The sequence below is a fragment of the Coregonus lavaretus genome (genome assembly GCF_964263955.1).
Source record: "Coregonus lavaretus genome assembly, contig: HAP1_SCAFFOLD_1759, whole genome shotgun sequence".
Lineage (NCBI taxonomy): Eukaryota > Metazoa > Chordata > Actinopteri > Salmoniformes > Salmonidae > Coregonus > Coregonus lavaretus.
The window spans coordinates 70,068-97,290 of NW_028157335.1; the positions used below are offsets into that span (position 1 = coordinate 70,068).

General features: G+C 42.4%; 1 protein-coding gene across 1 annotated transcript in view; it reads right to left on the reverse strand.

The window, feature by feature from the left end:
* The window catches only part of LOC311125529 (histone acetyltransferase KAT6B-like), a gene marked incomplete at its 5' end in the record, with an annotated part of 31,741 nt that extends 5,298 nt beyond the window's left edge, over positions 1 to 26,443 (reverse strand). Inside the window, 9 exons of the mRNA XM_084199564.1 lie at positions 36 to 312; positions 1,583 to 1,834; positions 4,315 to 4,474; positions 7,981 to 8,212; positions 18,009 to 18,102; positions 18,497 to 18,658; positions 25,588 to 25,729; positions 25,948 to 26,060; positions 26,328 to 26,443. Of these exons, the coding sequence (XP_084055690.1) occupies positions 36 to 312; positions 1,583 to 1,834; positions 4,315 to 4,474; positions 7,981 to 8,212; positions 18,009 to 18,102; positions 18,497 to 18,658; positions 25,588 to 25,729; positions 25,948 to 26,060; positions 26,328 to 26,443 (1,548 nt within the window). The remainder of the gene's footprint in view (positions 1 to 35; positions 313 to 1,582; positions 1,835 to 4,314; positions 4,475 to 7,980; positions 8,213 to 18,008; positions 18,103 to 18,496; positions 18,659 to 25,587; positions 25,730 to 25,947; positions 26,061 to 26,327) is intronic.
* Positions 26,444 to 27,223: the final 780 nt, after the last annotated feature.

Below are 27,223 nucleotides of genomic sequence, written 5' to 3' on the forward strand. Positions count from 1 at the left end.
ATATAGCTTTAAAAACATCTGAAGGATTGCGTTACCTTCGTTCCAGTGTTCACGGTTGTCTCTGTACGTGTTTTTCTCCAGCCGTGGACGACCTCTGCATCTCTTTACTGGTTTCCTCAGCTCCTCCTCCGTCTCTCCCACCCTGCAGGTCCTCTCCAGCAGGGGCATGGACCTCTCGTCCTCAGAGTTGTCAAATGGTTCGTTCAGAACCTCAGTCGTCTCCGAGATGGTCTCGGTTGTCACACTGCTACTTATCCATCTCCTCTCCTGACCTCTCTTCTTGAGGACCAGAGCTCTCTCAGCTCTCCCTCTCTGGAACACACAGATCAAATGTTAAACACAACCTTTTCTATACAACTTTAGGGCCGGTTTCCTGAACAAAGAATAATCCTAGTAATGGACTAAAAAAAGTACTTTCTGGGCACAACTGCTCTCCAAGACAGACAAACAAATAACATGTTAAACATAATCCTAAACTCTTTCTGCAGTTTACTAGCTACAGAGAGGGTGATACTCAAGACTCTGGTTAAATGTCTGCAGGGAGGACCGGGCCTCGTCGTAAACTCTTGTTCTGAATGCAAAATGCTCCAACCACACGATGTGAGCCTCGACGCTTGAGCAACTCTTTCCCACACGATGAAGGCTGCCTGGTTCAGAGAACCACAAATGAGACTGGCAGAGTTAACTCTGATCACAGGCCTCATTCTACATATCATCTTGTTTTCCACTAACTGAGTATAACAAGCACGACATGTTCTTTTCGTTGTAGCGGATTAAACCCAGGGAAGACTATGAAATCAATCCTGTTACAAATTCACTAGTTAACTGCAGCAATCATTAGCAGGCAGTCTTATCATCTGGCTGTCCATAGTACTGCTGTGTCAAATAGAGAGAGGGACCCTAACTTCTAGAACAGCGTTTCTCAACAGCACACATTTTTATTGTAACACTGTACAAGCACACCTGATTCAACTGGTCAACTAATCATCAAACCCTCAATTAGTTAAATGAGGTGTGTTTTGTCCAGGGATACAACGATAATGTGTACTGTTGGGGGTCCTGGAGGACCAGAGTTGGGAAACACTGTTCTAGACCACAATCTGGTGGAATATTATCTTCGCCACAAGGGGGCAGTGGTCTATAGACAACGCAGATGTGAAAACAACCATGGAGGGGTTTAAAAATGAGCCATGACCACTGACTACAGAACACGGTTTAGTCTGCCTGCCGCACAACGGTCTCCACAGCGCCAGAGGAAATCACAACTGTATATCTGCTGTACTGTGAGGTCCGAAAGGAGGGTCAACGTGATATGAAGAACCCAGTGAACCTTTCATTGCAGTCAAGAGCATTTACCACATCCCTCTGTCTTAGTATGTTAAGATGTGTTGTCTACAAACTAAGTCACAATATATAATGATTGAAAACAATCTAATTATGAAACTATTGCATAACATTCAATGTATTTATTTCTTTTTCCATCACTATGTAAAGACTCCAACCAGCCAATCCCACAGGACAACAGCATTCACCTGACCCTGCAATGAGGCAATGTGACAAATAACTCATTTCTAGCTCTCACCTTTCTCTTGACTCCAAGTACGGCGTGGGCATTCGTTAGGATAGGCAGCGACCAATCAGAATCATCTTCATCATCCTCACTACACTCCTCAGAGACGTGCAAGCCTTGTTCTCCGGCGGTGTGGCGACGCTGGTGGGTTCTGTAGGGGTTCTTACTGTAGACCTTAGTGGGAGGACGAGGGTGAGTCATCAGGTAGGCCACCTCTCTCTCCTCCTTCTCCCAACAACTAGCCTGCTCCTTCAGTCGCTCAGCCTGAAATGAACACAGATCGACAAACATTATCATTATCATCATCTCTCAGAGCACCTTACCGATCACTGCACCTGTACACAACCCATCTGAAATTAGCCCACACAACTACCTCATCCCCATATTGTTATTTATTTTGCTCATTTGTACCCCAGTATCTCTATTTGCACATCATCTTTTGCACATCTATCATTCCAGTGTTAATACTAATTGTAATTATTTTGCACTATGGCCTATGTATTGCCTTACCTCCATAACTTGCTACATTTGCACACACTGTATATATATTTTCTGTTGTATTTTTGACTTTATGTTTTGTTTTACCCCATATGTAACTCTGTGTTGTTGTTTTTATCGCACTGCTTTGCTTTATCTTGGCCAGGTCGCAGTTGTAAATGAGAACTTGTTCTCAAATGGCTTACCTGGTTAAATAAAGGTGAAATAAATAAAAAAAATCTCTGAGAAACACAAATTGACAATAATAATAATAATAATAATATCTCTGAGAAACACAGGCAGGCAGTGAGCTCAACATCCTAATCCGTAGGCTGATGGGGAAATAAACAGACGCAAGGGTCAGTCTGCCTGCTTGCTTTAACCATGACCACTGACTATAGCACAAGGGTCAGTCTGCCTGCTCTAACCATGACCACTGACTATAGCACAAGGGTCAGTCTGCCTGCTCTAACCATGACCACTGACTATAGCACAAGGGTCAGTCTGCCTGCTCTAACCATGACCACTGACTATAGCACAAGGGTCAGTCTGGCTGCTTTAACCATGATCACTGACTATAGCACAAGGGTCAGTCTGGCTGCTTTAACCATGACCACTAACTACAGCACAAGGGTCAGTCTGGCTGCTTTAACCATGATCACTGACTATAGCACAAGGGTCAGTCTGCCTGCTTTAACCATGACCACTGACTATAGCACAAGGGTCAGTCTGCCTGCTCTAACCATGACCACTGACTATAGCACAAGGGTCAGTCTGCCTGCTCCACAAGTCTCCACAGCACATTATTCGTTGATTATTTGACACACACAATTTATCTACACTGTTTACTATTATTATTATTATTATTATTATTATTATTATTAATCCTGCTACCAGTCACTTTCTCCTAATGCCTGCCTACATGTACATATCTACCTCAAATACTCCAGTATCCCTGCACATTGAACATTTACCCTGTATACAGTGAGTGTACAAAACATTAGGAACACCTGCTCTTTCCATGACAGACTGACCAGGTGAAAACTATGATCCCTTATTGATGTCACTTGTTAAATCCACTTCAAATCAGTGTAGATGAAGGGGAGGAGACACGTTAAAAAATTATTTTTAAGCTTCGAGACAGTTGAGACATGGATTGTGTATGTGTGCCATTCAGAGGGTGAATGGGCAAGACAAAATATTTAAGTGCCTTTGAACGGGGTACGGTAGTAGGTGCCAGGCGCACCGGTTTGTGTCAAGAACTGCAACGCTGCTGGGTTTTTCACGCTCAACAGTTTCCCGTGTGTCTCAAGAATGGTCCACCACCCAAAGGACATCCAGCCAACTTGACACAACTGTGGGAAGCATTGGAGCAAAATAGGCCAGCATCCCTGTGGAACGCTTGACACCTTGTAGAGTCCATTCCCCGACGAATTGAGGCTGTTCTGAGGGCAAAAGGGGATGATCAATATTAGGAAGGTGTTCCTAATGTTTTGTACACTCAGTGTACAGCTCCCCCTCTTATTTCTGATTTCTCATGTTTTTATTTTTATTGTATTATTAGTGATACTTTTTTGATATTGAATGCTGCACTGTTGGGTAGGGTAAGTTAAGCATTTCGCTGTACTGGTACATGTGACAAATACAACTTGAACACACACAATTTGAATTAACATCATGACATTTGAATCACCACAGGTTCTCATGATAACGAGACTAGACTGCCTCTTCTTGTTGATTGGATGTTTGTTTGTGTGTGCGTGCGTGCATGTCAAAGCAGAGGAAGCGTTCGCTGTTAAGCAACCATGGAGAGATTGCATTTCATGGCATATTTAGTACTATTAATTATGTAGTGAACTGATTTGGGGCAATTTTGCACCACATTAAATTCCTAGTGACAGTGAACATGCTTTGCCCATTACTGGCCTTGGTTTGAACTCTTAAAGCTAACCAAACAATACATTTAACAGACTGTGGGTGTGTTGAAAGATCACACAGCCTCGGCTGAAGACACTGACACATACCAAGTCTATAACACTACAGCAGAGGTCCTGGAGAGCTAGCTACTGTGTGTGCAGGCTTTTGTACCAGCCCAGCACAAAAACACACCTGATTTACCTAATCATGATCTAGAGTCCAGACTGAAGTTGATTATTTGACTCGGGTGTGTTTAGTGATGGGCTGGAACAAAAAATCTGCATACCCATTGGCTCTCCAGGACGAAAGTTGAATAACACTGTGTGTGTGTGTGTGTGTGAGAGACTTACATCCATCTCAGCCTCTCTCTCCTCCTCAGACAGGACAGAGTTGAGGGCCACAGCTGGGGTCCAGTGCAGGGCGTCACGGTCCACCTGGTTCAGCCTGGGGCTGGCTCGCAGCTTCGCCATGTGTCTCTGGATCAACCGCTCTCTTCGGATCACCACAAACCTAGAAAAGAGCAAATCAGAAACAAGATCAATCAATATATTTTGATCACCGAAATCCTAGAGTAATAATCAACAAGATCAATAAATTCCCTACATGGATAACAGATTCCCTACATGGATAACAGATTCCCTACATGGATAACAGATTCCCTACATGGATAACAGATTCCCTACATGGATAACAGATTCCCTACATGGATAACAGATATTTTCTCCCCTCCAAAAAAAAAAGGAAGTTTGTTCTCAAGTGTCTGTTCTATATGTGAGAAATATAAAAAAGATCAGGAAACATTTGTTTGTTTACATATATTTAACCCCTTATTGTCGTCACTAAACAGTCTCCATATATACTTCCATTAATGTTTTTTAACTGGTACCGGGGGACTTTCAGACACGTCTTGTGAGGCCTGTACGAGTTCGTGAAAGTCTCACCTTTACACAGAGGGGTCATAATAAACCGTTCGGACGCTACAGCTGGTTCTGTGACAAACAGATTTTTCGGGATGTCTCATGGTCTGACTAACATTGCCCTAGCTCCGTCACCTTTCCCCTCAGATGCGGAAGTGCGACATAAGTGGGACAGAGTTATATGGGGATTTTTTTATTATGCTAATTGATTTTCCGCGGGGGCATGGACATCAACTTCAGGCAGTTAAAGCTAATTTCCTGTAATTCTATACATTTTGCCATGGGGCTGAGAGAAGATTTGCAGTTTTAAATAGCGCTGAGCGATTAACCGACATGTCGTTTTTTTTGGGGGGGGTTATTAAACAACTAATTCACAGACTCCGGTTTAATTACTTGAATTCCATTTAGTTCAATTTTTTTATGTGAGCCCAAAGCACCGTTTCTCTACAGAGAATTCAAATCATTCACAGGAGGAATCAAGTCTAGAACTATACTGAACAAAAATATAAACGCAACATGCAACAATTTCTAAGATTCTGCTGAGTTACAGTTCATAAGAAAATCAGTCAATTTAAATAAATAAATTAGTCCCTAAACTATATATTTCACATTACTAGGCAGGGGCACAGCCATGGGTGGGCATGGCTCCCAAGTGGGTGGGCCTATGCCCTCCCAGGCCCACCCATGCGCCCCTGCCCAGCCAGAGCCTGGACTTGAACCCGATCTAACATCTCTGGAGAGACCTGAAAATAGCTGTGCAGCGACACTCCCCATCCAACCTGACAGAGCTTGAGAGGATCTGCAGAGAAGAATGGGAGAAACTCCCCAAATACAGGTGTGCCAAGCTTGTAGCGTCATACCCAAGAAAACTCAAGGCTGTAATTGCTGTCAAAGGTTATTCAACAAAGTATTGAGTAAAGGGTCTGAATACTTACGTAAATGTAACATTTCTGTTTTTTGTCTTCTAAATTAGCAAACATTTCTAAAAAGCTGTTTTTGCTTTGTCATTATGGGTTATACTTTCCGAATGCACTGTACATACGCACAAATATCATACCCCCAGGACATGCTAACCTCTCTCCATTACAATAACAAGGGAGGTTAGCATTTTTTTGGGAGGGGGTATGATATTTGTGCGTCAGTAACTTTCTCACGATTCATTCAGGATTATCCGTAATCATGGTAGCATCCACATTAATGTAAAAGTGTTTAGGAACATATTATATTCTTATTTACAATAAATGTGACTCCAAAATGACACAATACATTATTTACCATTCATTTCTATTGGGCAAAAAATAATCTGAAACTCAACCAAAACAAACAAATGCATCCAACAAATCTGTAGAGTCACAAGCTTGATGTAATCATTGCGCGCTAGGAATATGGGACCAAATATCACACTTTTGACTACTTTAACCCTCCCGTTGTCCTAGGGTCAAAATGACCCACCACTGTGTTGAACCAACTTTATTTATTTTTTATTTTTTTGGGATCATTTGTGAGAAGGAGGCAGTGAGACTTTAAAGAAACCCTAAGCAAATGTCTTGGAATGGCCTAGTCAAAGCCCAGACCTCAATCCAATTGAGAATCTGTGGTATGACTTAAAGATTGCTGTACACCAGCGGAACCCATCCAACTTGAAGGAGCTGGAGCAGTTTTGCCTTGAAGAATGGGCAAAAGTCCCAGTGGCTAGATGTGCCAAGCTTATAGAGACATACCCCAAGAGACTTGCAGCTGTAATTGCTGCAAAAGGTAGCTCTACAAAGTATTGACTTTGGAGGGGGTGAATAGTTATGCACGCTCAAGTTCTGTTTTTTTTGGTCTTATTTCTTGTTTGTTTCACAATTAAACATATTTTGCATCTTCAAAGTGGTAGGCATGTTGTGTAAATCAAATGATACAAACCCCCCAAAAAATCAATTTTAATTCCAGGTTGTAAGGCAACAAAATAGGAAAAATGCCAAGGGGGGGGTTAATACTTTTGCAAGCATCTCAATCCACCGCATGTTGCACTTTTGAATCTGCGGTGAAAGGTGAAAGGTGAAAGGTGAAAGGTGAAAGGTGACAGAGTTGTCAGACCATGAAACATCCCGAAGATCGGTCTTCTCACAAAATCGTCTGTAGCGTCCGAACGGTTTGGAGAACCGAAACGACCGCAAAAAGTACTAATCGCTAAGCACTAGTTTTAAAGCTAATTACCTGCAATTCTACACATTTTGCCATGACTGATGTCATGTTCTTATCTCCCCGACTGTAGTTTTTAATTTTGGTGATTGTTAGTTCTCAAAGATGATCTTATTAAAAAATATATTTATCTTTTCCACATAATTTATATCTGTTTTTAATCGTTTAAGTTTACACTGAAAAGGTTTTACCATCCCGATTCTTTAAAATGTATTTAATAGATTTATTTAAAATCATATAATCTGGAGTGGCCCGCCTCTGCTAAATGAATATAGGGGAAACACTGAATATATTCTGATCACAACAAACCTAGAGAGCAATAATCAACAAGATCAATCAATCAATCCGTTCTGATCACTACATACCTAGACAGAAATCATACAGCAATTAATCAAACAATCAAATGTTTTTATAAAGCCCTTTTTACATTAGCAATTGTCAGTGAGTACTGTCAAAGTGCTTAAACAGTAAACCAATAACAAAAAGACCATCTGTATAAGAATGAATCCACATGATGCATGGCGTAGTGTAAGTTAATAAAGCTGAAAGAGGATTCTCAGGATGGAATAGCAGCAGGGGCTCTTCTGTCAGTCTGTCACTTAACCTGACTCAACATTCTGCTGCATTAATGGATAACATGTTCAAAACACCCAGTAGCCTGGATGTCAGGAAGGAGGGAACACGCACGCATGTACACACACACACGCACACGCACACGCGCACACGCACATGTACACACACACACGCACGCATGTACACACACACACACACACACACACACACACACACACACACACACACACACACACACACACACACAGACACACACACACACACACACACACACACACACACACACACACACACACACACACACACACACACAGAGCGACTGTGTGAGTTAAGACTGACCTGCCGTCCTGTCTGTCAATCATGCGGAGGTTCTGGAGAGTAGCAGCAATGTCATGTGGACACATCCCAGTGGCTCTGCTTATTCCTTTAATGCTGATGTGTTTATCTGGATGCTTATAGAGGTACTCCACCATGACACTTTTCCAATATGCCAGGTAGGATAAGCGACCCAGATCTGACAGAGGCTTCTCTGGGGAGCCAGCTTGTCCTTCCTGCCTCGTGAGAAGGTAACCTGAAACAGACACATTCAAACAAAACAACATGGTGTGAGAAGATGAAGACATAACCTGAAAAAGACACAGTGGCTTACCTAAAAATACCTTTTATAACAAAACAACAATGTTGTGAGAAGGGATTAACCATATAAAATACACATTCAAACAATACAATGTTGTGAGAAGGTAGGTAACCTAAAAAGACACATTCAAATTAAAACACAATTCCAGCCCAATTCTGATCTGTTGCCCAATTATTGGCAAAATAGCTGATCTGATTGGTCAAAAGACCAAATAGTATTTTGACCAACCATGTTTGAGAAGGTAGGTAACCTAAAAAGACATTCAAATGATGTGTGGGCCCCTCTGGCCCCCCTCCCAGAGGTTTCTTCTCTCTTCAACAGTTGTCCTCACCTCCATGTTGAGCTCCACATCTCTCCTTGCCCTAGCTCCACAGTGACTAGCCTAGCTTATCAGGAACTGATACTCGACTGTTGCTCTTTACCTACTTCCTTAGATATAGGAATATACAGTAAAGCAAGAAGATGTCTGGAGAGACAGACACTGTCTGTACTTCCCCTTGACACTGCAATAACACACACACACACACACACGCCAACATCCTAACCAATAACAAGTTATTACTGCTAATAAGCTGATTATGTAAGGGATAATCAACGAGGAGCTATGCTTTCTAGGGAAAATAATGAACGACGTGGAAGCTGTGGGACCTTCCACAGAGTTGCATTATTTTCCACAGAATGCATAGAGCCCTGAGATGATTATCCCTTTTACGTCATGGCTCTAATTTAATACATTTGCTCCTAGAAATGTGCTCATTTGCCGGTAGCTAGCAAGTTTACTAGATAGCTGCAGTAGCTGCCGTGGTAACCAAACACAAAGACTTGCTAGTTTAGCTAACCAAAAGGAGAGCCTCACACTCTAGGAGCTCTGATGCAATAATTTAATAACCAACGTTTGGACAGACCAGCTGTCTTCATCAGGGTATAATGACAAAACACTGCGGGTCACTAGTTTATATAGTTTGGAAGGACACACAGGTGTCTGTAATCATGGCCGGGTGTGGCTTGATGTCATGGAATGATTTACAGATATAAATAGAACATACATACAGTGGGGAAAAAATGGTATTTAGTCAGTCACCAATTGTGCAAGTTCTCCCACTTAAAAAGATTAGAGAGGCCTGTCATTTTCATCATAGGTACACGTCAACTATGACAGACAAATTGAGCATTTTTTTCCCAGAAAATCACATTGTAGGATTTTTTATGAATTTATTTGCAAATTATGGTGGAAAATAAGTATTTGGTCACCTACAAACAAGCAAGATTTCTGGCTCTCACAGACCTGTAACTTCTTCTTTAAGAGGCTCCTCTGTCCTCCACTCGTTACCTGTATAAATGGCACCTGTTTGAACTTGTTATCAGTATAAAAGACACCTGTCCACAACCTCAAACAGTCACACTCCAAACTCCACTATGGCCAAGACCAAAGAGCTGTCAAAGGACACCAGAAACAAAATTGTAGACCTGCACCAGGCTGGGAAGACTGAATCTGCAATAGGTAAACAGCTTGGTAGAAATCAACTGTGGGAGCAATTATTAGGAAATGGAAGACATACAAGACCACTGATAATCTCCCTCGATCTGGGGCTCCACGCAAGATCTCACCCCGTGGGGTCAAAATGATCACAAGCAAAAATCCCAGAACCACACGGGGGACCTAGTGAATGACCTGCAGAGAGCTGGGACCAAAGTAACAAAGCCTACCATCAGTAACACACTACGCCGCCAGGGACTCAAATCCTGCAGTGCCAGACGTGTCCCCCTGCTTAAGCCAGTACATGTCCAGGCCCGTCTGAAGTTTGCTAGAGTGCATTTGGATGATCCAGAAGAGGATTGGGAGAATGTCATATGGTCAGATGAAACCAAAATAGAACTTTTTGGTAAAAACTCAACTCGTCGTGTTTGGAGGACAAAGAATGCTGAGTTGCATCCAAAGAACACCATACCTACTTGAAGCATGGGGGTGGAAACATCATGCTTTGGGGCTGTTTTTCTGCAAAGGGACCAGGATGACTGATCCGTGTAAAGGAAAGAATGAATGGGGCCATGTATCGTGAGATTGAGTGAAAACCTCCTTCCATCAGCAAGGGCATTGAAGATGAAACGTGGCTGGGTCTTTCAGCATGACAATGATCCCAAACACACCGCCCGGGCAACGAAGGAGTGGCTTCGTAAGAAGCATTTCAAGGTCCTGGAGTGGCCTAGCCAGTCTCCAGATCTCAACCCCATAGAAAATCTTTGGAGGGAGTTGAAAGTCCGTGTTGCCCAGCGACAGCCCCAAAACATCACTGCTCTAGAGGAGATCTGCATGGAGGAATGGGCCAAAATACCAGCAACAGTGTGTGAAAACCTTGTGAAGACTTACAGAAAATGTTTGACCTGTGTCATTGCCAACAAAGGGTATATAACAAAGTATTGAGAAACTTTTGTTATTGACCAAATACTTATTTTCCACCATCATTTGCAAATAAATTCATTAAAAATCCTACAATGTGATTTTCTGGATTTGTTTCTCTCAATTTGTCTGTCATAGTTGACGTGTACCTATGATGAAAATTACAGGCCTCTCTCATCTTTTTAAGTGGGAGAACTTGCACAATTGGTGGCTGACTAAATATTTTTTCCCCCACTGTATGTCATTATACCCTGATGAAGACAGCTTGTCTGTCGAAACGTTGGTTATTAGGATATTATTGCATCTGAGCTCCTAGAGTGTGCGGCTCTCCTTTTCTTTTTCAGGTGTTCTACTCTGCTAGCCAGCACCTCTCCTAAACAGGTGTTCTACTCCGCTAGCCAGCACCTCTCCTAAACAGGTGTTCTACTCTGTTAGCCAGCACCTCTCCTAAACAGGTGTTCTACTCCGCTAGCCAGCACCTCTCCTAAACAGGTGTTCTACTCCGCTAGCCAGCACCTCTCCTAAACAGGTGTTCTACTCTGTTAGCCAGCACCTCTCCTAAACAGGTGTTCTACTCCGCTAGCCAGCACCTCTCCTAAACAGGTGTTCTACTCTGTTAGCCAGCACCTCTCCTAAACAGGTGTTCTACTCCGCTAGCCAGCACCTCTCCTAAACAGGTGTTCGACTTCGCTAGCCAGCACCTCTCCTAAACAGGTGTTCTACTCTGCTAGCCAGCACCTCTCCTAAACAGGTGTTCTACTCCGCTAGCCAGCACCTCGCCTAAACAGGTGTTCTACTCCGCTAGCCAGCACCTCGCCTAAACAGGTGTTCTACTCTGTTAGCCAGCACCTCTCCTAAACAGGTGTTCTACTCCGCTAGCCAGCACCTCGCCTAAACAGGTGTTCTACTCCGCTAGCCAGCACCTCGCCTAAACAGGTGTTCTACTCCGCTAGCCAGCACCTCGCCTAAACAGGTGTTCTACTCCGCTAGCCAGCACCTCTCCTAAACAGGTGTTCTACTCTGTTAGCCAGCACCTCTCCTAAACAGGTGTTCTACTCTGTTAGCCAGCACCTCTCCTAAACAGGTGTTCTACTCTGCTAGCCAGCACCTCGCCTAAACAGGTGTTCTACTCTGCTAGCCAGCACCTCGCCTAAACAGGTGTTCTACTCCGCTAGCCAGCACCTCTCCTAAACAGGTGTTCTACTCTGTTAGCCAGCACCTCTCCTAAACAGGTGTTCTACTCTGCTAGCCAGCACCTCTCCTAAACAGGTGTTCTACTCTGCTACCCAGCACCTCTCCTAAACAGGTGTTCTACTCCGCTAGCCAGCACCTCTCCTAAACAGGTGTTCTACTCTGCTAGCCAGCACCTCTCCTAAACATGTGTTCTACTCTGTTACCCAGCACCTCTCCTAAACAGGTGTTCTACTCTGTTAGCCAGCACCTCTCCTAAACAGGTGTTCTACTCTGCTAGCCAGCACCTCTCCTAAACAGGTGTTCTACTCTGTTAGCCAGCACCTCTCCTAAACAGGTGTTCTACTCCGCTAGCCAGCACCTCTCCTAAACAGGTGTTCTACTCCGCTAGCCAGCACCTCGCCTAAACAGGTGTTCTACTCCGCTAGCCAGCACCTCGCCTAAACAGGTGTTCTACTCCGCTAGCCAGCACCTCGCCTAAACAGGTGTTCTACTCCGCTAGCCAGCACCTCTCCTAAACAGGTGTTCTACTCTGTTAGCCAGCACCTCTCCTAAACAGGTGTTCTACTCCGCTAGCCAGCACCTCGCCTAAACAGGTGTTCTACTCCGCTAGCCAGCACCTCGCCTAAACAGGTGTTCTACTCTGCTAGCCAGCACCTCGCCTAAACAGGTGTTCTACTCCGCTAGCCAGCACCTCTCCTAAACAGGTGTTCTACTCTGTTAGCCAGCACCTCTCCTAAACAGGTGTTCTACTCTGCTAGCCAGCACCTCTCCTAAACAGGTGTTCTACTCTGCTACCCAGCACCTCTCCTAAACAGGTGTTCTACTCCGCTAGCCAGCACCTCTCCTAAACAGGTGTTCTACTCTGCTAGCCAGCACCTCTCCTAAACATGTGTTCTACTCTGTTACCCAGCACCTCTCCTAAACAGGTGTTCTACTCTGCTAGCCAGCACCTCTCCTAAACAGGTGTTCTACTCTGCTAGCCAGCACCTCTCCTAAACAGGTGTTCTACTCTGTTAGCCAGCACCTGTCCTAAACAGGTGTTCTACTCTGCTAGCCAGCACCTCTCCTAAACAGGTGTTCTACTCTGCTAGCCAGCACCTCTCCTAAACAGGTGTTCTACTCTGCTACCCAGCACCTCTCCTAAACAGGTGTTCTACTCTGTTAGCCAGCACCTCTCCTAAACAGGTGTTCTACTCCGCTAGCCAGCACCTCTCCTAAACAGGTGTTCGACTTCGCTAGCCAGCACCTCTCCTAAACAGGTGTTCTACTCCGATAGCCAGCACCTCTCCTAAACAGGTGTTCGACGTCGCTAGCCAGCACCTCTCCTAAACAGGTGTTCTACTCTGTTACCCAGCACCTCTCCTAAACAGGTGTTCTACTCTGTTAGCCAGCACCTCTCCTAAACAGGTGTTCTACTTCGCTAGCCAGCACCTCTCCTAAACAGGTGTTCTACTCTGTTAGCCAGCACCTCTCCTAAACAGGTGTTCTACTCTGCTAGCCAGCACCTCTCCTAAACAGGTGTTCGACTCCGCTAGCCAGCACCTCTCCTAAACAGGTGTTCTACTCTGCTAGCCAGCACCTCTCCTAACCAGGTGTTCTACTCCGCTTGAGCTAGCGAACTTGCAACATTGTATAAAATATTCTTGGCCCTCAGAGTTTCCTGCTCCAGTGAGCTCGGGACAGACACAGCTGTAGGCTATTTGCGCAAGGGATAAGAAGTGGTGCTTGACTTGGGCAGGAGCTCACCGGAGCAGAGTACAGGCACCTCACATTTTCTACTGCTTGAGCTCCTGTTCCTCTTATAGAATATTAGCTCAAAAGTATTGTGGTACTCCTGCACCTAAATATAAACAGTACCAGCACCCAAAATGAGTACCGGAACCTATTTCAGCCCAAGTCAAGCACTGATAAGTAATCAGGTAGGCCTATTTTATGACGTTTCCACTAGATCAGAGCATGACATTTTTCCCTTTCACGCTGAGTGGTTATCGAAAGGGAGAGAGCTCAATAGATTTGAGGAACTATTGTAATTTTCTTACGGATGGAAAAACAGACTTAGTTTGCTTGCTGTTTGAGGTGAAGAAAACTTTGAGAAGCTCCACAGGTCATTAGGGGTGGTGCGTTAAGCCAATCAGAAATACAATCAGATCCCCAAATGGGCACATTTATATGCCTACATTTGCACACAGGCCAGGTAGCCTATAGGCCGACTTCTATGCGTAATCAGGTGGATGTCCTTCCTCAACATTGACAGGAGCGCTCCAAACAAAAGACGATGACTAAATTGACAAAACTTGTAAATGGACTGAAATAAACCAAAACTTGTTTCTCACATGTGTAGCAGGTTGTGCACTCTGCAAACAATGTGTCCACTCTGATAATGAGAACGGGAAGACTGGAATAATAATATTGAATGCATTAAAATAAATTACCGTAACCAAAGTAACAAACATTATAAATTCGAAATTATAGGAATTAACGGTAAATGTACTACTGGTGATATATGTAATAGGGAATTGATATCCACTAACAATCAAACGCAAACAATTCACACAATGAAGTTATGAAACAATTATTGTGCACAAATTGACGAGAGCGCGCATTCTGGAGAGAGAAGTGCATTGTGTATCTGGGCGCATGGTCAATCCAACGTCTGGGAGGCGAATGGCGATGCGGTACGGAGCTCGATTTGGCCTCGGCATGCCTCTGGAGGCTCCGCAATTGCGTCACACCCTCCATATGGAGCCTCCGACCACATTTTACGGATCAAGCATAAATTGGCTTTTAGTCTAGGCCTCCGCAATAGATTAGCTCACTGAGACGGCCGCAAATGTAAATATATATAAAACAATCTCGGTCGACCAAAAGCCTAACGACCAAACAATTAACCAGTCGACTAATTGGGGGCAGCCCTACATAATAGCAAGCTAGGACTGATGGTTTGGTTAGCTAAACTAGAAAGTCTGTTTGGTTACCAAGGCAACTACTGTTGCTATCTAGTAAACTTGCTAGCTACTTCAGTGGATGTTGAACACATTTCTATCTGCAAATGAACACATTTGTAGTGGTAAAAGTGCTAAATTATAGCCATGATATAAAAGGGATAATCAACTTGAGGCTCTATCCGTTCTCTGGAAAATAATGCAACTCTTTGGAAGGTTAGTTCCCACTCAGTTAGCGCGTTGTGGAACACACCTTCCACACTGTTCATTATTTTCCAGGGAACGCATAGCTCCTCGATGATTATCCCTTACATAAATGGGCTGATTATGTAATTAAAACGGGCTCAAGTCAGAGTCTCCAACAGTAGGTAACCTAAAAAGACATTCAAATGAAACAATGTCTGCGTTTACGTAGGCAACCCAATTCAGAAAATGTATTATGCTTTAAAATGCCAGGATGCCATACTCATTTCTGTGTTTTATCTAGTAGAATTCGTTGCACTGTATTGGGGAAGAGAATCATATTTCCAGACCCATGTGGTCTGACAGGTTGTACGAAAATGGCGGAAATCAACGCAATTGCGCATTAGATGACGCATTCTCAGTAGGACGTAGTGTGCTGTCATTTGTTGCTTACTGCATTCGTTTTAACTGAACAGTACGTTCTAAATAGTATGTAGTACGATTAGTACACAGTATGCAGTTTAAATAAGTAGTAGACAAGCCAGATCTGGGTCACGGCCACATTCAAACAATACCATTTTGTGAGAAAGTGGGCCAGTACGTAACCTAAAAAGACAAAAACACAAGCTAGCTAGAGACGGCTGCTGCTGCAGGTCTTAGATTGCATTTCAATCTCCGTCCTGTCAAAAATGACATTCATAATATGACGTGACATCCTGTGTTGGGGAGCAGATCCATTTTCACCTTCAAACAGTAGAAAGGGAGGTGAGGCAATCAGTTTCCCTCTCCTTCAACCTCTGTCAGCTATGATACATGCTGCCAAGGGCAACAAAAGGAGGTGGAGAGGAGAGGGGGGTGGAGAGGAGAGGGGGGTGGAGAGGAGAGGAGAGGAGGGGGGAGAGGAGAGGAGGGGGGAGAGGAAACAAAGCCACAGAACAAACGGAGGAGAAGCAGCTGGATGTCATTTCTCACAAAAGGCTGCACTTATTAGAGATAAATAGAAAAGAAAAAAAAACGAAACGTAAAAAAGGTAGCGGTGTCTGTATGTAATTCGTTTTAGAGCCGTCCTGTCAAGGGTCATCCATTATAAGCAGCTTGAAATTAATTAATGTCTTTTAATGTGTGCACCCACTACCAGGAACCAAACAAGCACATCTAATCACCAAACACTGAATACATAATATTCCAGTCATTATGACAATATTCATTACCCAAAGCTGAGGAGAAAGGAGAGAATAGTCAATAATTTACAAAAAAATAAATGTGCTGGTAGAACAGATGAATAACTAAGACACAGACGATACCAACATAACGCTACCAACATAACGCTACCAACATAACGCTAACAACATAGCGCTACCAACATAGCGCTAACAAGTCATATTTTATTCTGTATGTTTTACAAATGCATTAGCTGCGATTTACCATCTGTAAATCACAACAACAGAGCCTATTCAGAATCCTCTGGAGTAATGATTAGAAAAAAACGCATTATTCACACTGGCAAACGGAGCTAATGCTTTCCCTCTCGCAGCGAGCTACCTGAGACAAAGTGTTTCTCTAATACAATCAAATAAAAGCAGAACATTTTAATCTGAACAACTTCCAGTTCCAAAGCCACAAGGTGTGGCCCAAATGGCACCCTTTTCCCTAGTTAGTGCAATACAGCCCTATGGGCCATGGTCAAAAGTAGTGCACTATATAGAGTGCTATTTGGGCACATTGCACATTTTCCAATAAAGCCCTCTTTGAGCTCAAAACTCAGCTGTGTTCAATCTCTTCTTAATCTCCCTCTCCCTGTTATCAGCACACTGTCAATATCACACATCCAGCCTCTCTCTCTCTCTGCATCTCTTAATGTGTCTCAACAGTGAACAAAATGGGCAGGAAATCAAATGCTCTATCACATCTCTTCCACACACACACACATAAAATAGCTATGACAAACTGTCCAAATCTGGCAGCTAAACACGAGGCCATCAAGGCAGCAGTTGTTTTCAGAAGTACACCAGGAAGTCCCGATTATATTATTGAAAACATGTTTACTTATGCATGTACACTGAACAAAAATATAAACCCAACATTTAAAGTGTTGGTCCCATGTTTCATGAGCTGAAATAAAAGATCCCAGAAATGTTCCATATGCACAAAAATATTATTTATCTCAAATTTTGTGCACAAATGTGTTTACATCCCTGTTAGTGAGAATTTCTCCTTTGCCAAGATAATCCATCCACCTAACCGGTGTGGCATATCAAGAAGCTGATTAAACAGCATGATCATTACAGAGGTGCACCTTGTGCTGGGGACAATAAAACACCACTCTAAAATGTGCAGTTGTGTCACACAACACAATGCCACAGATGTCTCAAGTTTTGAGGGAGCATGCAATTGGCTTGCTAACTGCAGGAATGTCCACCATAGCTGTTGCCAGAGAATTGAATGTTCATTTCTCTACCATAAGCCGCCTCCAACGTCGTTTTAGAGAATTTGGCAGTACGTCCAACCGGCCTCACAACCGAAGACCACGTGTATGGGGTCATGTCAGCGAGCAGTTTGCTAATGTCAACGTTGTGAACATAGTGCCCCATGGTGGCGGTGGGGCTATGGTATGGGCAGGCATTTTATCGATGCCAATTTTAATGCCCAGAAATACTGTGACGAGATCCTGAGGCCCATTTCTTTTAAGGTATCCGTGACCAATGGATGCATATCTGTATTCCCAGTCATGTGAAATCCATAGATTAGGGCCTAAATAATTCATTTCAATTGATTGATTTCCTTATATGAACTGTAATTCAGTATAATATTTGAAATTGTTGCATGTTGCGTTTATATTTTTGTTCAGTATAAATTGCCTTGATTTACCCATTTCAATGAATTCACAAGCACTTGACTGACACAAATCTATGCCCGGGGAAACATTTTTAAATTGTAAAGAAGAATCAGGCAAACATTCTAGAATCAAGCAGGCATTGAGTTTTATGTTCTTAGAACGCATTAAGGGACTTACTGAAATCAATGAGGAACCTTCCAAAGCCTTGCCTTTGGTACTGAGGCATGATCATTATACAGGAGACATTGTACTTCTGCTGGCAAAGCTTTTCCTGAGGGAAGGGGAAACAGATCAAGTATGTCAGAGCTCTGCTGAAGCTGGCAATTTATTGCACCTGTCACTGTCCTTGTCTAAAGCGCGCACACACACACACGTACATGAACGCGCACAATCCCTTGTGAATACATTTAGCTTTTAAGATGAGTGATATAGCAAAGACACTGTTACTGTACTAATCATGACTTCTATAGCAAAGACACTGTTACTGCACTAATCATGACTTCTATAGCAAAGACACTGTTACTGTACTAATCATGACTTCTATAGCAAAGACACTGTTACTGCACTAATCATGACTTATATAGTAAAGACACTGTTACTGCATTACTCAAACATTAGTCAACTGGATGAAAGACAACATTTTTCATGCTATTGAATATCATCACCTTGGAGAAGTAACCCACAAGGTGACAGCCTTTGTTGTCGTTCTTAGTTAGTATGTAAAAGAGGAAAGGCTCCACGTCGTAATATAGGGTCTTGTGATCTAGGAACAGCTTGGCTAACAGGCAGAGGTTTTGGCAGAAGAGCTTGCTGACATTTCCATCAACCTAAAAACACGGAACAAAACCAACAGTTGATTCTTTCCTCCTCCCTCAAAACCATTTCAGTCACATTTCACCATGATCATAGGGCTGCATCTCAAATTGAACTCTATTCCCTTTTAAGTGCACTGCTTTTGACCAGGGCCAATAGAGCTCTGGTTCAAAGTAGTGCACTAGATACAGTGCCTTCAGAAAGTATTCACACCCCTCGACTTTTTCTACATTTTGTTGTGTTACAAGTTGGGATTCAAATGGATTTAATTGTCTTTTATTTTGGTCAAAAATCTAAACAAAATACTCTAATGTCAAAATGGAAGACAAATTCTAACATTTGTAAAACATTTATGAAAAATAAAACACTAATATATCTTGATTACATACAGTGGGGAGAACAAGTATTTGATACACTGCCGATTTTGCAGGTTTTCCTACTTACAAAGCATGTAGAGGTCTGTAATTTTTATCATAGGTACACTTCAACTGTGAGAGACGGAATCAAAAATCCAGAAAATCACATTGTATGATTTTTAAGTAATTAATTTGCATTTTATTACATGACATAAGTATTTGATCACCTACCAACCAGTAAGAATTCCGGCTCTCACAGACCTGTTAGTTTTTCTTTAAGAAGCCCTCCTGTTCTCCACTCATTACCTGTATTAACTGCACCTGTTTGAACTCGTTACCTGTATAAAAGACACCTGTCCACACACTCAATCAAACAGACTCCAACCTCTCCACAATGGCCAAGACCAGAGAGCTGTGTAAGGACATCAGGGATAAAATTGTAGACATGCACAAGGCTGGGATGGGCTACAGGACAATAGGCAAGCAGCTTGGTGAGAAGGCAACAACTGTTAGCGCAATTATTAGAAAATGGAAGAAGTTCAAGATGACGGTCAATCACCCTCGGTCTGGGGCTCCATGCAAGGTCTCACCTCGTGGGGCATCAATGATCATGAGGAAGGTGAGGGATCAGCCCAGAACTACACGGCAGGACCTGGTCAATGACCTGAAGAGAGCTGGGACCACAGTCTCAAAGAAAACCATTAGTAACACACTCTGCCGTCATGGATTAAAATCCTGCAGTGCACGCAAGGTCCCCCTGCTCAAGCCAGCGCATGTCCAGGCCCGTCTGAAGTTTGCCAATGACCATCTGGATGATCCAGAGGAGGAATGGGAGAAGGTCATGTGGTCTGATGTTTGGAGGAAGAACAAGGATGAGTACAACCCCAAGAACACCATCCCAACCGTGAAGCATGGAGGTGAAAACATCATTCTTTGGGGATGCTTTTCTGCAAAGGGGACAGGACGACTGCACCATATTGAGGGGAGGATGGATGGGGCCATGTATCGCGAGATCTTGGCCAACAACCTCCTTCCCTCAGTAAGAGCATTGAAGATGGGTCGTGGCTGGGTCTTCCAGCATGACAACAACCCGAAACACACAGCCAGGGCAACTAAGGAGAGCTCCGTAAGAAGCATCTCAAGGTCCTGGAGTGGCCTAGCCATAGAAAATCTTTGGAGGTAGCTGAAAGTCCGTATTGCCCAGCGACAGCTCCGAAACCTGAAGGATCTGGAGAAGATCTGTATGGAGGAGTGGGCCAAAATCCCTGCTGCAGTGTGTGCAAACCTGGTCAAGACCTATAGGAAACGTATGATCTCTGTAATTGCAAACAAAGGTTTACTTAAATCAGAACTGGTTCTCAAGCAAATTAGTAAGATTGTCTCACCCAATGTTCAAGAAAGGCCTTTTTCCCTTTATTCAGATTACAACAACTCATTTGCAGTTATTTGAAAAGGAAATCATCTCCCAAATATCATTATTTCTAAAACAAGCCATAGAAAGTTGGTTGCAATTTCAATTTAATCCTCCAGAAACGACAGAACAAATAATGCAACAAATATTGTGGTTAAATTCAAATATACTTATTGACAAAAAACCTTTATTTTTTGACAGAATGTTTAAAAAAGGTATAATCTTCGTAAATGATATCATCGGTAGGACTGGTGGAGTTATGTCGCACATGCAGCTAACAAAAACATATGGAAATGTCTGCTCTACCCAAAATTAAAACCAAATAATTGCAGCCTTACCGCAAAAGTGGAAGAGGAAAGTGGAAGGGGGAGAAAGTAAGGAACTTGTCTGTCGGCCTTGCATTAAAGAACATAATTGGTTAAGGAAAACTGTGATAAATAAAAAATTATATCAGTTTCACTTAAGGACCAAAGGATTGACAGCCGTCCCATATAGATTGCAAAATAGTTGGGAAGAGATTTTTGACGTACCGATCCCATGGCATAGTGTTTATGAACTGACACGCAAAACGACACCGGATTCAAAAATTAGAATCTTTCAATTTTAATTATTAAATAAAATTCTTGCTACCAATAGAATGTTATTTATATGGGGGATACAATCTTCCCAGCTCTGCAGATTTTGCTGTGAAGAGACAGAATCATTAGATCATTTGTTTTGGTTCTGTCCATTTGTAGCTTGTTTTTGGACACAGGTCCAGGAATGGCTAAAGGATTGCAATATTTACCTGGAGCTAACCTTGCAGATAGCATTACTGGGTGATCTGAAAAGTCATAGTCAATCGATCAATAATATAATAATACTTTTAGCAAAAATGTTATTTTTAATTCACAATCTGTAGAAGCAATGAGAATAGAAAGGTTCAGAACTTTTGTAAAACATCACAGTACGGTTGAAATATATATGGCAAATAGAAATCCTATATGGATGGTGTTAAGCGATAGATGGGAGGTATTGAATAGAGTTGAAGGATGGTACTAATAACAAATAACAACAAATAATAACAAAGCTAATAATGTAAGCATACTGTGTCCATAATAAGTATATAGGTTGTATGTTGGGAGCTTTTGGGAAAGAGCACAGTTAGAAAGATATGGCATATAGAAGCAAACCGGATGAACATCATGAAAATGATCGGAGAGGTTGAGGGTAGAAGAAGTTCAGGAGCAAAAAAAAAAATATATATATATATATATATATAATAGAATTATTGTAAAATGAACTGTGTCAATAAGGTGTAGATAGTAAGTATAGACCGGAAGTAGAAGCCTGGGCATTGTTGTTTACTAATTTACTCCAAGTAGGGAAAGGATGGCGGGGTTGAAAAGTAATAAAGGGGAGTATATATATAAAAAAACATGGGGGATTGGAAGTGATGCAGACAATTACATTGATAGAAGATACAATATATCTGCAATATTAAGCTGATCCATCCCCCCCCCCCCCCCCCCCCCAAAATAAAAAAAATAAAAAAAATAAACAAAGGTTTCTGTACCAAATATTAAGTTCTGCTTTTCTGATGTATCAAATACTTATGTCATGCAATAAAATGCAAATTAATTACTCAAAAATCATACAATGTGATTTTCTGGATTTTTGTTTTAGATTCCGTCTCTCACAGTTGAAGTGTACCTATGATAAAAATTACAGACCTCTACATGCTTTGTAAGTAGGAAAACCTGCAAAATCGGCAGTGTATCAAATACTTGTTCTCCCCACTGTAGGTATTCGAGCTCCTAAGTCAATACATGTTAGAATCACCTTTGTCAGCGATTACAGCTGTGAGTCTTTCTGGGTAAATCTCTAAGAGCTTTGCTCACCTGGATTGTACAATTTTTGCAAATTATTCTTTATAAAATTCTTCAGCTCTGTTAAGTTGGTTGTTGATCAATGCTAGACAGCCATTTTCAAGACTTGACATAGATTTTCAAGCAGATTTAAGTCAAAACTGTAATTAGGCCACTCCGGAACATTCCATGTCGTCTTCGTAAGCAACTCCAGTGTATATTTGTCCTTGTGTTTTAGGTTATATTCCTGCAGAAAGGTGAATTTGTATCTCAGTGTCTGTTGGAAAGCAGACTGAACCAGGTTTTCCTCTAGGATTTTGCCTGTGCTTAGCTCTATTCAGTTTATTTTTATCCAAAGACACTCCCTAGTCATTGCCGATGACAAGCCATAACATGATGCAGCCACCAGCATTCTTGAAAATATTAAGTGAGCTACTCAGTCATGTGTTGTATTGGATTTGCCCCAAACGTACAGCGAGGGAAAAAAGTATTTGATCCCCTGCTGATTTTGTACGTTTGCCCACTGACAAAGAAATAATCAGTCTATAATTTTAATTGTAGACTTATTTGAACAGCGAGAGACAGAATAACAACAAAATAATCCAGAAAAACGCATGTCAAAAATGTTATAAATTGATTTGCATTTTAATGAGGGAAATAAGTATTTGACCCCCTCTCAATCAGAAAGATTTCTGGCTCCCAGGTGTCTTTTATACAGGTAACGAGCTGAGATTAGGAGCACACTCTTAAAGGGAGTGCTCCTAATCTCAGCTTGTTACCTGTATAAAAAGACACCTGTCCACAGAAGCAATCAATCAGTTTCCAAACTCTCCACCATGGCCAAGACTAAAGAGCTCTCCAAGGATGTCAGGGAAAAGATTGTAGACCTACACAAGGCTGGAATGGGCTACAAGACCATCGCCAAGCAGCTTGGTGAGAAGGTGACAACAGTTGGTGCGATTATTTGCAAATGGAAGAAACACAAAAGAACTGTCAATCTCCCTCGGCCTGGGGCTCCATGCAAGATCTCACCTCGTGGAGTTGCAATGATCATGAGAACGGTGAGGTATCAGCCCAGAACTACACGGGAGGATCTTGTCAATGATCTCAAGGCAGCTGGGACCATAGTCACCAAGAAAACAATTGGTAACACACTACACCGTGAAGGCCTGAAATCCTGCAGCGCCCGCAAGGTCCCCCTGCTCAAGAAAGCACATATACAGGCCCGTCTGAAGTTTGCCAATGAACATATGAATGATTCAGAGGAGAACTGGGTGAAAGTGTTGTGGTCAGATGAGACCAAAATCAACTCAACTCGTCGTGTTTGGAGGAGGAGGAATGCTGCCTATGACCCCAAGAACACCATCCCCACCGTCAAACATAGAGGTGGAAACATTATGCTTTAGGGGTGTCTTTCTGCTAAGTGGACAGGACAACTTCACCGCATCAAAGGGACGATGGACGGGGCCATGTACCGTCAAATCTTGGGTGAGAACCTCCTTCCCTCAGCCAGGGCATTGAAAATGGGTCGTGGATGGGTATTCCAGCATGACAATGACCCAAAACACACGGCCAAGGCAACAAAGGAGTGGCTCAAGAAGAAGCACATTAAGGTCCTGGAGTGGCCTAGCCAGTCTCCAGACCTTAATCCCATAGAAAATATGTGGAGGGAGCTGAAGGTTCGAGTTGCCAAACGTCAGCCTCGAAACCTTAATGACTTGGAGAAGATCTGCAAAGAGGAGTGGAACAAAATACCTCCTGAGATGTGTGCAAACCTGGTGGCCAACTGCAAGAAACGTCTGACCTCTGTGATTGCCAACAAGGGTTTTGCCACCAAGTACTAAGTCATGTTTTGCAGAGGGGTCAAATACTTATTTCCCTCATTAAAATGCAAATCAATTCATAACATTTTTGACATGCGTTTTTCTGGATTTATGTTGTTGTTATTCTGTCTCTCACTGTTCAAATAAACCTACCATTAAAATTATAAACTGATCATGTCTTTGTCAGTGGGCAAACGTACAAAATCAGCAGGGGATCAAATACTTTTTCCCCCTCGCTGTAACACATTGTATTCAGGACATAAAGTTAATTTCTTTGCCACATTTTTTGCAGTTTTACTTTAGTGTCTTGTTGCATGTTTTGGTATATTTATGTTCTGTACAGGCTTCCTTATTTTCACGCTGTCATTTAGGTTAGTATTGTGGAGTAACTACAATGTTGTTGATCCATCCTCAGTTTTCTCCTATCACAGCCATTAAATTCTGTCACTAGTTTAAAGTCACCATTGGTCTCATGGTGAAATCGCCAGGCATTACTGGAACCATGTCGTCCAAAAAATGTATACTTTTGAATCATCTGTCCATAGAACGTTCTTCCAAGAGTCTTGATGATCATCCAGGTGCTTTTTGGCAAACCTGAGTCAACTTTTTGGACGAGATGGGTCCCATTATGCCTGGCGAAAACCAAACACTGCATTCCACAGTAAGAACATCATACCAAAGGTCAAGCATGGTGGTGGTGGTGTGATGGTTTGGGGATGCTTTGATGCCTCAGGACCTGGACGACTTGCCTTAATAGAAGGAACCATGAATTCTGCTCTGTATCAGAGAATTCTACAGGAGAATGTCAGACCATCCGTCTGTGAGCTGAAGCTGAAGCGCAGCTGGGTCATGCAGCAAGACAATGATCCAAAACACACAATCCAGTCTACATGAAAATTGCTAAAAAGCAACAAATTGGAAATTTTGGAATGGCCTAGTCAAAGTCCAGACCTAATCCCAATTGAGATGTTGTGGCAGGACTTGAAACGAGCAGTTCATGCTTGAAAACCCACACGTCACTGAGTTAAAGCAGTTCTGCATGGAAGAGTGTAAATGTAAGAGTGGGCCAAAATTCCTCCACAGCGACGTGAGAGACTGATCAACAACTACAGGAAGCATTTGGTTGGAGTCATTGCAGCTTAAGGTGGCACAACCAGTTATTGAGTGTAAGGGGGCAATTACTTTTTCACACAGGGGAATTGGGTGTTGCATAACTTTGTTTATGAAATAAATATGTAATTGTTGTGTTATTTGTTCACTTATGTTCCCTTTATCTAATATTAGGTTTTGGTTGAAGATCTGATAATATTCAGTATCACAAATATGCAAAAGTAGAGAAAATTAGAAAGGGGGCAAATACTTTTTCATAGCACTGTGTATATATATATATATATATATATTATATATATATATATATATATATATATATAGATATGTCAAGAGTAGTGCACTATATATAGGGAATATGCAGCCATTGCTTTACTACTGTGAAGAGTGACCTCTGACCTCGAACACTGAAAGGTCGTCCTTCCTGTAAATCTCATTGGCTGGAGGGTGAAAGCAACCACACTTCATGGTGTGTCGATTGAGGATGTTCCTGCTCCTCATGTACTTCAGACAGAACTCACACAGGTAAAGTTTTTGCAACCTGCCAACGACAGAGACAACAAGACAATGGTTAGACGACCATTTTTATTTCAGCTTGCAAATTAAAAGCCTAGAAAAAAACAGTACATTCGCACACTGGTATAATGCTCTCAAAGTACAGTATTTCTATAGGACTAGGACAATGTTTTCGAAACTGGATCTAATAACAAGCCTAGCATTGATTTGTCCTAATTTGACTGAGTAAAACATTAAGCCTACCTTGAGTATTCAGGTGGGTAAGGCGAAGAGTACCAGGTTTGGATTTCATACTTCCCAAACTCGATGACGGCAGGGTATCGTCCAGAGTCAGTGATGGTCATGGTTCCATTTCTCTAAACATGACAAAACAAAATGGCTCAATGTCGTACCACAAGCATTCAAACAGTCTGACATAGGCAGTATCTTAAACAGCAACTTCAACAATGGGATGTGGACCCTTCGCTTCTTGACACTAAACTACTTTTCAGGTCTGAAAACATCTGACAAACTTTCATTTAGGGCTTGTAATGTTAAGTTACAGGCTAAATCTAACTTGTATTGATTAGATTATAGGTGTGAGAAGTGTGATTGAGAGAGGTTCTTTTGGACAGTTCCCTCACCTGCGACGAGAGCTCTTGGACCTGTGAGAATATCTCCACGTCTTCCTCTGTGACGTGTTCCCTGGAGACCGCTACAAAGCCGGGTTCCTGCTTCACCCTCAGCCCCCCTTCACTGCCTGTTACAGAAACCAAACATTACAATCTGTTAGTCACAGTAACCAACCACCATGTTAAAGTCACAGTAACCAACCACCATGTTAAAGTCACAGTAACCAACCACCATGTTAAAGTCACAGTAACCAAACAGCCTGTTACGGTCACAGTAACCAAACAGCCTGTTACGGTCACAGTAACCCAGGGATGGGCATCTGGCCCGCGCCCCTCTTTTGTAGGTCCGTGGATCTATTTCCAAAAATAGGGCCACTGAACAAAAACATAAAAAACACACACACACACACACACACTTATATATATATATATATATATATATATATATATATATATATATAACTCAGCAAAAAAAGAAACTTCCCTTTTTCAGGACCCTGTCTTTCAAAGATAAAAATCTAAATAACTTCACAGATCTTCATTGTAAAGGGTTTAAACACTTTTTCCCATGCTTGTTCAATGAACCATAAACAATTAATGAACATGCACCTGTGGAACGGTCGTTAAGACACTAACAGCTTACAGACGGTAGGCAATTAAGGTCACAGTTATGAAAACTTAGGACACTAAAGAGGCCTTTCTACTGACTCTGAAAAACACCAAAAGAAAGATGCCCAGGGTCCCTGCTCATCTGCATGAACGTGCCTTAGGCATGCTGCAAGGAGGCATGAGGACTGCAGATGTGGCCAGGGCAATAAATTGCAATGTCCATACTGTGAGACGCCTAAGACAGCGCTACAGGGAGACAGGACGGACAGCTGATCGTCCTCGCAGTGGCAGACCACGTA